This window comes from Anneissia japonica, unplaced genomic scaffold, assembly GCF_011630105.1.
Source record: "Anneissia japonica isolate Jap-2015-1 unplaced genomic scaffold, ASM1163010v1 scaffold288178_len262860_cov156, whole genome shotgun sequence".
Lineage (NCBI taxonomy): Eukaryota > Metazoa > Echinodermata > Crinoidea > Comatulida > Comatulidae > Anneissia > Anneissia japonica.
Window position 1 is genome coordinate 48,905 of NW_022698840.1, and position 14,595 is coordinate 63,499.

The 14,595-nt window shown below is 31.6% G+C and overlaps 2 protein-coding genes and 1 long non-coding RNA gene across 5 annotated transcripts; 1 reads left to right on the forward strand and 2 right to left on the reverse strand.

Moving 5' to 3' along the window:
* The first annotated feature begins 228 nt into the window (after positions 1–228).
* Positions 229–1,931, forward strand: LOC117102763 (otolin-1-like). Of its 2 annotated transcripts, none has more exons than XM_033243171.1 (2): positions 229–349; positions 1,103–1,931. In XM_033243171.1, the coding sequence occupies exon 2, from the start codon at positions 1,122–1,124 to the stop codon at positions 1,896–1,898; it is 777 nt and encodes a 258-aa protein (XP_033099062.1). In that variant the 5' UTR covers positions 229–349; positions 1,103–1,121; the 3' UTR covers positions 1,899–1,931. The 2 variants fall into 2 exon arrangements, with proteins under 2 accessions (XP_033099062.1, XP_033099061.1); XM_033243170.1 differs by having other exon boundaries at positions 251–373.
* Positions 1,932–2,070: 139 nt separating this feature from the next.
* LOC117102764 lies at positions 2,071–6,751 on the reverse strand. 2 transcript variants are annotated; one of them, XR_004444471.1, is made up of 3 exons: positions 5,778–6,751; positions 4,005–4,974; positions 2,071–2,244 (listed from the first exon to the last, which is right to left on the reverse strand). It is a non-coding gene; the product is annotated as an uncharacterized LOC117102764 (long non-coding RNA). The 2 variants fall into 2 exon arrangements; XR_004444470.1 differs by lacking the exon at positions 2,071–2,244 and having other exon boundaries at positions 3,828–4,974; positions 5,778–6,743.
* Positions 6,752–6,980: 229 nt separating this feature from the next.
* Positions 6,981–14,452, reverse strand: LOC117102762. The gene is made up of 9 exons (XM_033243169.1): positions 14,316–14,452; positions 12,047–12,164; positions 11,700–11,843; positions 10,944–11,096; positions 10,358–10,522; positions 9,551–9,646; positions 8,388–8,588; positions 7,804–7,968; positions 6,981–7,076 (listed from the first exon to the last, which is right to left on the reverse strand). The coding sequence occupies exons 2-9, from the start codon at positions 12,152–12,154 to the stop codon at positions 6,987–6,989; spliced, it is 1,122 nt and encodes a 373-aa protein (XP_033099060.1). The 5' UTR covers positions 12,155–12,164; positions 14,316–14,452; the 3' UTR covers positions 6,981–6,986.
* Between the last annotated feature and the right edge of the window lie 143 nt (positions 14,453–14,595).

Genomic DNA, 14,595 nt, shown 5'->3' on the forward strand with positions numbered 1-14,595 from the left:
AGATGTGTATAAGAGAGATGTGCGTGTGTGTGCATGTGTGTAAAGAAATCAAACAAAATTTATGCATCTGCCTCAGAATAACATAATTATTGTATAAATACTTTCGACCATCATCAGGTGATATCACATGATGCCTAATAACCAATCAGAGAAACATGAATGAGAGCTTAGCCCAATGATAGAGCATGATTGACAGCTGATGGCATTAGTCAATGCAGGAGTGTCTATGTGAATCATTCCAGTTTTAGATCTTGAAGAGACAAGAAGGCACACTTTCACATTCAAATACTGAACAAAATCAAGCAGATTTGGCAAATTTGGTTTTCTGCAAGTAACACTTTATTGCAAGGTTGGTTTCATCAAAATATAAGAGGTAGGAGTCGGACATGATAAATAATGCAGTAGGGATATTAATTTCTATGTAACTGTACTTCGCAAATCCATATTCAGGAAACACGCGAAGGGGAGAGGGGTTGTGAGCATTGATATGGACCCTGTAAACATTTAAAAGTTACAGTTAATAATTCAAGTTATTTTACTAGTTTTTTAATCATAAAATCTGTAATTATTTGAAATAATTACATATTAAAATTTAGTAAAGCAATTTCATTTCATGTATTTTGTTTTTGGTTAGAAAGTTGTGATAACCAAATTAATCATTAAATCACAGGATGAAAAGTAGCACTTATATATATTTAGTTTTACTGTGGATCTTAATCTACCTGTAGTTTTGAAAGAAGGTAATTTTTCAGTGATGAATCTTGTTTTAAGTTCACTTAATCAACATCCCAGATTAGCAAGCTTAAAAAATGATGAAATACATCATTAAAGATAAATGTTACTATAGTATTACAGCAAGTTATCAAATTCTAAGAATATGTACAGTATCTAATTATTATTACTGTATTATATTATCAAGCGTTTCATCATTGACATCAGTATTAGCTTTCAGACTGGTATTATATTATCACTATGGTTACTTATTATTATCATTATTATTATTAATCATCATCAATCATCATTATTACTATCATCACTCTCAGCACCATCATTATTGTGCTATGAAGGAGTTAAAAGCAATATAGTAATATTCTTTACATAGGTGTGTGTGTACGAGTGGCATGACTATGATATACTTGAAAGAAACATTTGTGTTCAGCATATCTATTTGCTACATTTTTGTGGTTGCAAACCAAGATGCTCAGAAGTCTCCAGAAACATGCACCCCAGGAAGTCTTCTTGGAATTCCTGGTGTTCCTGGGCAACCAGGTGTCCCTGGAACAGCAGGTGTTCCTGGCATCCCAGGAACACATGGCCAGAAGGGTGACACAGGCCAGCAAGGTCCCAGAGGCGAGCCTGGTATGCCTGGAGATAAAGGCTCAGTAGGTCCAACTGGCCCTGGCGGTCTACCAGGTAAAGCAGGTCCAAGTGGGCCTAAGGGAGAGAACTGCATCATGGAATCAGCAGGAATTAACAGCAATACAACTTCTCAACTTCAGAAATCTGCTTTTTCAGTTGTTCTAACAGGATACGATGGTAAAATATCAATAAACGACCCAGTGAGATACAATATTATTCTTAGCAATGTTGGAAACGACTACGATCAATTGACTGGAAAATTTACATGTCGTATTCCGGGTACCTATGTGTTCTCTTTCATGGCTATGAAATCTGCCACCGAGGATGCGGAAACAGCCAGTCTCCTGTTAATGCTCAATGGAGTATTTCAACTGGGGGCTCACTGTGATAGAAAAAATCGCTTGAGTACATCCACTAATATAGGTATACTAAATTTAAATACTGGCGATAAAGTTTGGATACAGCCACGACATGATTATCTGTATGGGGATCGGTTCAGATATCCCAGCTTTTCTGGTTTCTTACTTTATCCACAATAAAATTTATTCAATGTTTTTTTCATGCTCCATGTTAACAAGTTAAAATGTTTTGATCATTTACTTTATCTTATATTACTTTTTTTTTTCAAAATTGAAACATTGGTAATAACAATAAATGATAATAAGGCCAAAAAAAAAAAAAACAATAAATGTAAACAAGAATACAGTATAATTTTCTGTTTTACTTACAGTATTTTAATACACTATCTTCATCATCGACTAAGCCATACTGACATAGGTATATAAGCATGCATTGAGTACAAGTTTTCTGAACAATACTTTATAAAAAAAATTGTCAATTCCAAAAAAAGTGTTCATTCCCTTAATAGTGAACAAAAATCAACACCTTTATACAAACTTATCCAATTGGATAAACATTCATTCTCTTTAACAATATACTGCCATGTGAATCTAATAAAATTGGAAATTTTCAGATAAAGAAAAAAAAAACAAACCCTTTTTTTCATGCTCCATGTTAACAAGTTAAAATGTTTTGATCATTTATTTTATCTTATATTACTTTTTTTTTTTTAAATTGAAACATTGGTAATAACAATAAATGATAATAAGGCCAAAAAAAATAAATTGTTTGTTTGCCCTGCTTTTATTAAAAATGATAAATAGGGGCGGGTGGATAAAGTTTTCTTTTTTATTTATTTATTTTTTTTAAATACTCATCAGATGGAATAAAAATAACCCACAGAGGCCTAGAATGGCAATATCTTACATCGGACAACAACTTTAGACTAATTTGTAGAGCATCTGGCAAAAAATACAGATAAATTCACTCATATTTTTTTTAATTTGTTAAGAAAAGAGCTAAAAAAAACTTTTCTTAAGTTTTTTTGTTTTTCCGCCCCTATTTTTTCCAGTGAGTTAGGGGCAGGCGCGGAGGGCAAACAAACAATTTTTTTTTTTTTTGGCCTAATATAACACATATAATATTTACAACATTCTATTACACATAAGGGTCTCTTCTGGGACCCTTGTTATTTATTATTTTTATAGTGACTTTACAAAGTGTTCAAATATGTTTTCATCTACAGGTATTCTTTTTGGTGGCGACTCAAGTCCCTTTTATTAACATAGCAACATAAATACTTACACTACTGGATAAGTAAATTCTGAGCTCTCTCTTGTCATGTGCAGGATTAAAACAAATTATCATTAAATTTACTTTGAACCAATTTTATGATACTTATCAGTACTTTACAAGAAATATACCTAATCAAGTTATGTTATTTAGTTATTTACTATTGTAGATAATACATTTGGCTGAAGGAACAAAGTAATAAATTTACTGCTTTGCTTTAGTGTTCCTCTCCCCACTGCATATACATTTGTTTTTGCATAACATATGAGTGAATAAACACTTGAATTGAAGTCCACCCTTTCTGAAAAATACCAAATTCATACAAAGTAAAGCATTTTTTAAGTAATGGTGATAAAGTTAGATACAACCACAATATGATTATACTAGGATTGATACCGATATCCTAGTTCTTCTTGTTATATTGAAACAAGTTAAAATGTTGATATGTTATTTCAGCTAAAATTATTTGGGAAATAAAAAATATTTCGGAATAATATATTTTAATCAAAATATTTCCTTGACAATATTTTATTTTATAAATGATTTATCATCATTTGGAAACATTAATAGAATAGTATTACTTTGTTACAAAATGTCCAAATTTCTTCAATGACAATAAAATGTTGATATGTTATTTCAGATAAAATTCTTTGAGAAAAATATTTCTGAATAATATACTTTAATTAAAATATTTCCTTGAAAATATTTTATCTTATAAATGATTTTTCATCATTTGGAAATATTAATAATATACGGTAGTCTTATTTTGTTACAAAATGTCAAAATTTCTTCAATGATAATTGTTGATAACAATAAATGTAAACAAGAATACAGTATAATTTTCTGTTTTACTTACAGTATTTTAATACACTATCTTCATCATCGACTAAGCCATACTGACATAGGTATATAAGCATGCATTGAGTACAAGTTTTCTGAACAATACTTTATAAAAAAAATTGTCAATTCCAAAAAAAGTGTTTATTCCCTTAATAGTGAACAAAAATCAACACCTTATGTTTAAAAATACTTTATACAAACTTATCCAATTGGATAAACATTCAGTCTCTATAACGATATACTGCCATGTGAATCTAATAAAATTGGAAATTTTCAGATAAAAAAAAAAAAAAACAAACCCCAGTACTTCAATTATAATTATGGAATACAGTACACATTCAGCTCTTAATTTTGAACAGGTTCAGTACTTCATATTAAATGAACCAATTGGAAACAAGTCAAAATCAAAGTCCTGAACAAAAATAAAATGATCCAATAAGATATACATTCACCAATAAACAAAACCAGTCCTCTTTTCCATGTTTTAAATAATTTTCCAAAGAAAATATCTCAACGGAAATTATTGAACATCACGTAATGACAATTAGGCACATCGTGACTATATACAGACATACAAAAGTTTTTTGAAAATCTGATAATCTGGATAGATCTTTAAACCAGTAGGAAAAAATAAAAGGTCAACATATGTGACACCAAATGCTTCTAGCCAAAAATAATTGATTTAGAATATTTTTTCATACATATATTTGATGTAATGCAAAAGAAGAATTTTTTTTCATTTTCAAGTATAAATTGAAGCATGCAAAACATAACATAAACCAAGTTGTTTCTAAATCTGAATTAAATTCAGTATTATAACATTACTTTTTATGCACTCCAGTATTAGGTAGCTTTTGATTTGCACAACGACACAACGCTATAACGGATTCACTCATCCAGCCTAGAATCCATGCAACTGCGAGAACTAAAGATTCTTGCATGTGCAGATGACTTTATGTGACCTCATTATATTCTACGTCCTATGGTCGTCGTGCAATCAAAAGCTCTCTAGTATCTACCTAAAACAAGGTTGAAATTATTACATGATGCCACACATCTCCTTGTACTTTGACCCAGACGCTCTTGTATTGCTACGTTTACTTCTTCGGGAAGAAAGAAACCTCCGTCCAGTATTAGGTTCATCTGTAATGAAGAGGAATAGAAACACTGGTTAAAAAAACATGCAAAAATTTTATGGCACAACTACAATCTAGTTTATCTGAAGTTTATAATGTTTATCTCAATTATAAGTCAATAATATACAAGTATTGACTGCTCATGAAGGGAATGGTGAAATCTATTGCCCCGAGGTTATAAGCTACGGTCTCCACATTACCAAGGAGCAATAGATTTCACCGTTCACTGAGTCTAGAGTAGTCAATATTTGTTTCATATACCTCATACATAGATTCTATGAGACCTAAAAAAGTAATTAAGACAGTACAAACTAAGTAGGCCTAAGATTACTTTACAGGCCTAGGCAATCAAAGGGTCAATCTCTCTCAGCATCGTAGAGGTCGCATCTCCTTTACCATTCGTGTGTGTCATAACCTACATAGCAATACAGCCTAGAGATTGCATATCACGCAGCAGGGCAAAAAAGTACTATCCCATAGGGTAATATTTTTCTATTGCCTGCTTCTTAACAAATCAGATGCCTAGAATCTTTATATGCGTTATATAAAATAAATATATTTCTATGAAATATCATACGTCATATAGGCAAGATATTCGGTAGTGCTTTTTTAACTGCTGAAGTAACCAATTAGCCACATCATGTATTATAGTCATGCCCATACAATTAAAGACACCCCAATGATCCAATAATTCATTAAATCATTAATCTTTCAATTCAATAATCATGTTTAGTTAAAGCTGTCAGATCAACTTTTGTTGCATTTTTGGGTGTAAATACACTAAAAAAAATAAATACAAAATATACATACCACTCCCAAAAGTTGACCATTTGTCGTTTGCCTCATCATAAGTATATCTAGGTTGACCATTATCAAGACTTGGATCCCACCATGGCCTAGCAACATATCTTTCATTCTAAAAAAAAAAAAAAATAATAATATTTACTGGTTTACCCTTGTCTATTAAAAATGTTTTTGATCAGAAAAGTATAATATAAAAATATAGTACTGCATGTGAGAGAAGATGGTGTAGTAGTATGGGCTTCAAATAAACAATTAGGGTTTTGAGTCAGAACCTAGCAACTTGTTTGTGACCCGTGGCAAGGCATTTTATTATGCATTCATTAGATAGTTTTCGCAAGCTTACGAAAAGGATAACAATACGTTTTCGTAATTTTTAGACAACCCTTCCCCTATAGTAAGATATCGATTCATGACTTCTGCATCACATTCATACTTTTTGCATCACATTCAATTTGTACAACATATTGTCAAGGATGTTTCAGGCATGAATGACGATAATGATAATTAACGTATTCGTTATTGTTTTTGTAAGGTTGCAAAAACTGCCCATTGTTTCTCTCCACCCAAAAAGCGGATACGTGATAGGCTTGAATACTAATATCTGAATAACTTGCTGTGCATTATGGAATACTCCCTCAAAGAGAGCTCAGTATGTGCTTCATAAGTGCTTGAACCAAGGACTCTGGGGTTATAATGTCAAGCATACTAGGCATGTCTTGTCAATAAGATTGATAAAATAGTATTATAATGAATAGCAGCAAAGAGAGAAAGTTTAATCAAGATGTTATCCCAAAGAAAATCAAATCAAATATATTTGAAAAACTATTTTGTTTCGTGCTACACATACATGGTGCAACACTCTTCAGATAAAATTGTCTAATGACTTAAGATTTTCACAGATTGATTAATTGTAAAATTGAGCATGTGCAGAGTAAATGCGGTAGTTCAAAGGCAGCAGTAGACTGTGATCATTAAGTAATTAATGAAGGATTAAACAACAATGAAAGATAATATAATGATTGTAAATTATATATAATACATATATAATACATATAATACATATAATATATATATATATAGAACTGGAGGTCGCTGGAACAGAATGTTGCTACTCGGAGTTTCACGCTATTGCGATCGTCAGGCAACTGATGAAAGGTGAACGTTGCTGTCTCTTATACACATCTAGATGTGTATAAGAGACAGCATATATATATTTCACAAATAGGTACCAGCTGTGCGCTCTGCCATCTCCTCAAAGAAAAAGTTAGCATTATAAGGGCCGTGCATGGCTTGCACACTGTACACCTGTAATCCAACAAATAAATTCATCAGTATAAAGTGGTACACATTATAGTTATTTTATCAATATCCCTGACGAATTTCATATAGTTTCAATGAAATATATGTAGTTTAATTCTTATTTACAATAGATATGTACATAGGTTCTTAATTCTTACTTCTTATGTACATATGCATGCAAGCATGGATGCATCATACATTTTTGTTACAATAGTCATTTGTTAGAGGTGCAGGCTTACACTGCAACAGTGGTTTAGATTAAATGCACATCAAGACAAGCATATAGAAATCTACGAAGGTAAACATTGTTTAAAAAAGAAAAAATACTGAAAATAATTATGTGATTGTTACCATACTGATTATTTTTTACCTATGTATATGTATATATTGTGATATGTATATATAGGTGTCTATGTATGTAGATTGGTGTGTATATAATAACATATATCATGTATTATATAAAAGTTTGATACAGGATTTTACTGTTTTAATTTAATGTAGAATAAAAGTGCTATTTCACCACAAAAAAAAATGAAAAACCCCTAAGCTGTGAATGTCAGTCTTAGCCACAGTATTTAAGAGAAGAAGTCTTAAAAAGATTCATTTAACAAAGTGAAACAGAAATTGTAGTTAAATATACAGTACCTATACTTGCAGTAAAATAATCTATGCTAAAATATAAAGTTATGTGTTATAACACATTAAAGTCAATGTTATGGCAACTGTATTATACCTTGATGTTCATATCTCTTAATCTATCAAGCTCTGTATGCCAGTTGATATGTTGATCTGTGAAAGATGGAGGGTGGGGCACATCATCCCCTATCATCACCAATGCTCGGGCAGATCCTTCGGTCCAGCTTAACTCTTGTGCTTTCTTCAACACCCATTCATAACACTGTCGATTAAACAAAACAGAAATTGCTGGTTAGTTCATTTCTATTTGTGGATCAGTATTCCTCAATAAAAGAGAGGAAAAAGAAAAGTAAAAGGGAATAATAAATTATCAATAAAGGAAAAATAATCACTTCTTAAAGGTGATTTGGAAAGGATGGTCATAGTAATGTAAATTTTTTTTTCAATTTTAATGGACAAATCTAATCTAGTAATTTGTAGAAATAAAAAAGTTTAAATTAGTGAAAACTTAATTTTGTGTCTTGTTGGAATTTGAAATCTTATTATTTTCTTTAAATAAGAAATTCAAAGTTGTAAGTGTATTTACTACAGTCCGAAATGTATATCCTACAGGTAATTTACATTAAAACAAAATTGAAATTTAGGATTAATATAAATGGCTGAAAAAAAAGTTAATTTTACCTCTGGAGAATCACCTCCACCAGTTGATGGAACGTCATTAATGAATCGAATGAGTTTACTCCGGTTGTTTGTCAGATCACACTTTCTTAATACGTACTTGCTTTGATGATGGTTATAATCACCATGCGCCATAATGCCGATCCTGATATTGGGAATATTTTGAAGCAGACGGCTTGTTGTTTCCTCAACTTTTGAACGGACCTGCGGGTATAATTTTAAAAATATGTTTATATTACACAAATTCAATATAAAATTCTTTTTAAGTACATAATAATCTTTATTTCCACCAGAGATTTGAGGTTTCAGGTAAAGTCTCGCCAACAGTGCTGTATGGCTAAAGCAATTCTGGAACATGTCATGTCAGGGCAAGTGTGACGAATTGTTTTCAACATCGATCCTATCAGACTGCCACCATGGAATGTTGCTGCCACCAACAGTTAGCAGACTGCATTGCATTGGACAAACAGACAGACAGAAAGAGCAGACAGATTAATTAAATGATTTTTAAAATACTGTATGGAAAGTTCATTAAATATTGTTTTAATTTCAACAGCCTTCCAAATAAAATTAAAACAATGTTTAATGAACTTTCCATACCGTCTTTTAAAAATCGTTTAAACGATATATAATTTAATACTATTTAATTACTCTCTTCTAGACAAAATATTGAATCCAAATTTTACAGATTTTTATTTTTGCCTTTTCCTTTTCAATTTTGTAGTAAGTTTTTAGCTATTTTGTTTTCGATGCAGTAGTTTTATCTTTATGTACATATTGTTTTTCTTTAACTCATTAGTTTTTGGTTTAAGTTCATCTTTTTTCCATTTTGGTTTTCTTTTATTCTTTTTACTTGTGATCCACTTGTGACACCAGTGCTACTCCACTGAAAGTGTTATCACACAAAAGACAGAAATAAATAAAAATTAAATTGAGCATTGGCTAATGCAATATGCAGCATGCATTAAGAATCATTAGTTCAAAATTAATACAAAGTAAATATTTTTTCTTTATACATTTTGTTTTTTTATAAATTATTTATCTAATGACTACATTATAATAAAAAAAAAAAAAAAACATCAAAGATAATAATTTTTTAGATGATTCAAGAAATAGTCATCAAAAACATACCATACATATATTACTATTTTAAAATTCTAACTCACCTGGTCCAAGCAGGCAAACATGCTACCGGTGGTGTCAAATGAGAACACTACCTCAACATTGTTCCCTGCCTCTACAACAAAACTACTCAACAGCTCCTGTATGGGGTAAAACAAATTTTATGCATCAGTATATATACTTTAATTGATAAACATCTTTTAGTTATATCACATCATCGTGCCACTATCATATTATACCATTATTTTTCGTCACTTTCATAATTACTCAGGGGTTTAATGAGCTCTTATCTGTGCATGGTGGTATCCACTGTCACTTTTTTTAGTGAGACAATTGATAAATAAAGTAGTAAAAACGTGCAAACATCATGAATTTCAGAAAGTGGGTCATTTTTCATAAGATTCATGCATGTTTGCGGGAGAAAGTCCCGATTTTCAGGAGACTCCCGCAGCTTGCCGAAGACTTGGGACCCTTACTTACTAAATACTTTGTGTTGATGGATACCATTCATCATGACTACAATTACCAAACACACCATTATAGAATTTTCGTGCAGTACAACGTATAGCACAAAATACTTTTCTAATTGTTGCAAGCAGTGAAGCGATTCAAAACATGTTAGGTGCATACGTGGTGTTGTCGTATGCAGATTAATTACGGGAATTTTTGTTATTCTACCCTTTGACTGCGTTCAATGTGTATGTCTGCAACAAATCTGTCATTTGTCTTTTGGTTCAATGTGTAAGGTTTGCGGAACAGATATAAAATTAGACATACTACTACCATCACCACTGCAACCACAACTATCACCATAATATTAATTGTCACACAGAACAATAACATTCTAGTACCTGAAGAGTAGCTTCATCGAGTCGATCATTCTCTTCCTGATTTTGACCATTATTTGATGCTGCTTCTGGTCGTTTAACCACTTTCACCTTCACCAAAGCTTCATCATCCAATCCCAATGAGATTGCTGACTGACTCTCCTTCCCTATTATTTTCTTACCCTTCACCTGTTGATGGAGACAGAAAAAAAAGATGATTATCAACCAACAAAATTACCAGTACAAACAGTTGACAATAATAATTTTATCAACAACAATAAAGAAAAGAATATTGTTATTAAAAATGTTCATATTAAAACTGAAAATAAATAATGACAAAATTATAATTGACAATACTTATAATACACACATATATATTATGCTTTATCAAATAACTAAATTTGTGCACAAAAAAATAAACATAAATAATGCCTAAAAACTTTATAAAACATTTAATATCTACTAATACTTTACATATGTACACATGGGAAACAAATTAATTAGAATACTTTGGAAATAGGTCTATTATACCTTCAGTTTAGAGAATCACTTGCATAAGCCCTGTGTACTCTTAATATTTTTTATTAAACATTATTGTGCACCAACTGACCTCCATCTCAACACTATTTGATGATCCAACCTCTAACCTTTCAGCTAACATATTCTTGACTTCTTGAATCGTATTTATATTCTCAATACACATTGGGATGGTTTCACCATTCTCCTTCTGAACATTAATGTTGTACTTCTTCACTTCAACCACCTGAAGAATACAAAAATATTACAATTTGGAAGTGTCGTGTATTTTCATTTTCCATACTTCACAAATAGCAAAATTTGTTTGACGCAACAATGGCAGGCATCAAAACAAACATAAGTTAAAAAAGAACATAGGCCTATAATACATATGCACCAACTTTTTTAGCTTAAAATTCCTTATCAATACCAAAGGTTAAGTCAGGTATATAGTACTCCTTAGTTTTATGTTTGTCAAACTCAACAGACAGTTATTCAGACTATCATATTCTATTTGACAAAAACATGTGACATGCCTAAATATGGTCATGATGACATTACATTATGACCATATACAGGCACATCATGACTATATATGGGCATTCAATAGTTTTTTTGTCAAAGAAAATTGGATAGTGTGGACAGAGTTTTACATTGTCACACATCCATTAGACATACTGTTTGATCAGATTTGCAAGCATACTCTACCAGAGTTTGCTCAAAATGTAAAAATATATACAGTAATAATTCTCAAATTTCTAATATAAATAACTACTTTTCCAGTACTGTACTTCTGCCAAATATAATAGCATTTAATCATATAAGAAATGGATTAATCATTTTATCAGACCTCTGCTTTTAGAACTGTTTCAGGCCGAACGCCAAGGTAGCTAAGTTTATGAAATCTGTTTAATATCTTGCCACTGTATTTGATGATGATTTCTCTGGCAGATACCTTCTCTTCTTCAGCAACCTGTTTGCACACATCTTCAATCTAGAAATTTTAATTTAAAAAAATTAAAGATTTAGGGTAATGAATATAGCATTTGCATTTAAATGTTTTAAGACACCAACAAAAAATAAACAAATCTCCAAGTATTCATGTTGAGTATAAAATTGTATATCTTATTATATTTGATATTAAATAAATATAATATATCACATAAATAAAAAATGTAAATATTTGAATGTAGGTACCGTTTTATTAGAAGATAATTGAAAGTTGGTTGTTCTTCCTGATTTGGAAAGCTTCACATTAACACCAAGATTTCCAGAGGCAGCACACGATTTTGATTTTGAAGGCATTCTGTCACTCCTGTTGTTCAAATGAAAAAACATATACAAGTTTGAGTGTATTGAGACTCCATCATGTAGGTATTATTACTTTGATGAATTGTTTCCATATCTTACGCCTAAGTCAACTGTGTCTATGATGAATAATTTCTAAGTCGATCTTATTTTACATGCCAAATTGTTGTGTTTTCCATTATTAATGAACAATCTGTAAGTCAAATTTTATCTAATTTACATGCCAAATTGTTGTGTTTTCCATTATTAATGAACAATCTGTAAGTCAAATTTTATCTAATTTACATGCCAAATTGTTGTGTTTTCCATTATTAATGAACAATCTGTCAGTCAAATTTTATCTAAGTCAAACAATATTTCAATGGCATTTTAGATTTGACTTAGGCAAGTTCAACTGTATACCCAATACAAACCTAAACAAAATGCTTCAACTTAAAAATATGTCCATAATTCCCGATATTCTTACTATTAATATTACTCACAGCAGTGGTTTGTATGAAATTACAAAAAAAACAAATTTGTAAAAGCCCTTCCAGACTGTACTACTACAGTAACCACTTATCTCCCAGCCATAGTGCTATTATTTGTCCGATAGGGTCTGAAGGAGGATATATTTTACTTGAATTATGTATAGAATTATGATTATTTGTTGTATTTGTGAGGAGAGCCCCTTGATATAGAAAAAGCTTTCATTTTTAGGCAATCCTGCCACATGACAACAATATTTTTATATATTATAGTACAATAAATTAAGTGAGGAACCCAGAAGCAGGGCCAGCTCAGAATCCCTCAGAGGGGTTCCAGAGCTTGGAAAGGCCAAAGAAACTCCAACAATTTCAGGATTTGAAAGACTTATTAATTGATTATGTTTCCAGTGACAACATTCTGTAAAAATTTGCATGGATTTTGTTCCCTGGCACACCATAGGGCTGTATTTGGGCTAGCCTGTGAGTTTGTTCTTTTTGCTCAATCTTGATTTGTTGTTGATGTTGTTTCAAAGTCGTTTAAAACTGTGTATGCATTATTCAAAACTATGCAAAGTTTCCATCAACATTTGTGGCAAAGACAAGCCAAACCAGTCACTCGTCGCAAATTGTATCTATACATCATGCTGTGCTGTTATTTTTCCCAATTTCAATGTTAAAACAACACTTTTTAAAGATTTTATGATAGTTTCTGCATGAGAAATGCCTGAAATCACTTTGAAGGCTGATTTCTCATACAGTATATTGTTCTTTAAACAGCTGTATGCTTAAATGCTTGTAACTTCATAAGGAAATGTCGGATTTGAATGAATTTTTTACCATTTTATAGCTCTTATTTAACCCTTTGACCCTGTATTAATAACTCAAAATCGATTTTTGCGACGAGTGACTGGTTTGGCTTGTCTTTGCCACATTTAGTACAAAACGTGACTTTTAAATGTATTCACCGATACTGATATATTAACTTGATTATATTTTGACATAGTGTATTTTTTTGGAAGATACACATCAATTCCGATGTTTTTAAAGCAATCGGCAAATTTGCAATGATTAAAGACAAGCTAGAATGGAAAAAATAAGTTCTAATAAAAATTGCATTTATTAAGGATTTACCACTACTAAATAAAAGCTACTGTATACATAGACTTTTATATTACCACAAATTGGTAGGACACCTTGAAGTGATGAAAACAACCCAAGTCAGTGAGTGCATATCCAACAAGAAGAGATGACTCTTGATGTTGATGCTGAATTCTTGTTATATTTAAAAGGATCCTATTAAAAATTCATCGATGTTCATCAACCCCAATCCTCCCCTTCCCCTACCACTCACTGCTAGTGAAATCCCTGCTGCTTCCTGGGACTTGCTAGCCAAGCCTACCTAGGGTCTGGCTTACAGCAGCCTCTAGAGAAGTCGAGTGTGCATCTAGCAAGCATATTCTACTAGGCCTAAGCTAAGCCTAATACTACAACGACATCCATATTATATGCTCGCCTAAACCTAGCCAGGTAAGGCCCTGTGTTGTTGCGTGATTCGTGATGTAGGCTAGGCCTAGCTTAAGTAAGTGGGGCCTAGGCTAGGCCTAATAATAGAGCATGAGGCCCTATCTTGAGCTAGGCTAGGCCTATGCTATACCAAATAATCATATTAGAGAATACAAAAAAGACTTTACCTCTCTTTATCTAAGTTGATGCTATGTTGGGTAACATTCAATGTCAACTATAGGCTTCAAAATAATGAACAAACGCCATGGTCGATATTTTATACATTTTAAAAGCATAAGCTTTCAGTCATGACTGAAAATAAACATCCTCGCTCTCTGTGCTTGTAGTTTATATACCGATTACGACACGAGTTAAGATGTGTATAAGAGACAGTATCTTGCCAGGTCGACATAGTAAAATATTATGTTGTCATGGAGAGATAGATTATCTTATCTTACATAATAAAAA

Coding starts and splice junctions, on each gene's coding strand:
- LOC117102763 (XM_033243171.1), top strand. CDS start 1,122: ATGACTATGATATACTTGAAAGAAACATTTGTGTTCAGCATATCTATT.
- LOC117102762 (XM_033243169.1), bottom strand. CDS start 12,154: ATGCCTTCAAAATCAAAATCGTGTGCTGCCTCTGGAAATCTTGGTGTT. Junction 11,097..11,699: donor AAACAGTTCTAAAAGCAGAG/GTCTGATAAAAT, acceptor TGTATTCTTCAG/GTGGTTGAAGTGAAGAAGTA. Junction 10,523..10,943: donor CAAATAGTGTTGAGATGGAG/GTCAGTTGGTGC, acceptor CTCCATCAACAG/GTGAAGGGTAAGAAAATAAT.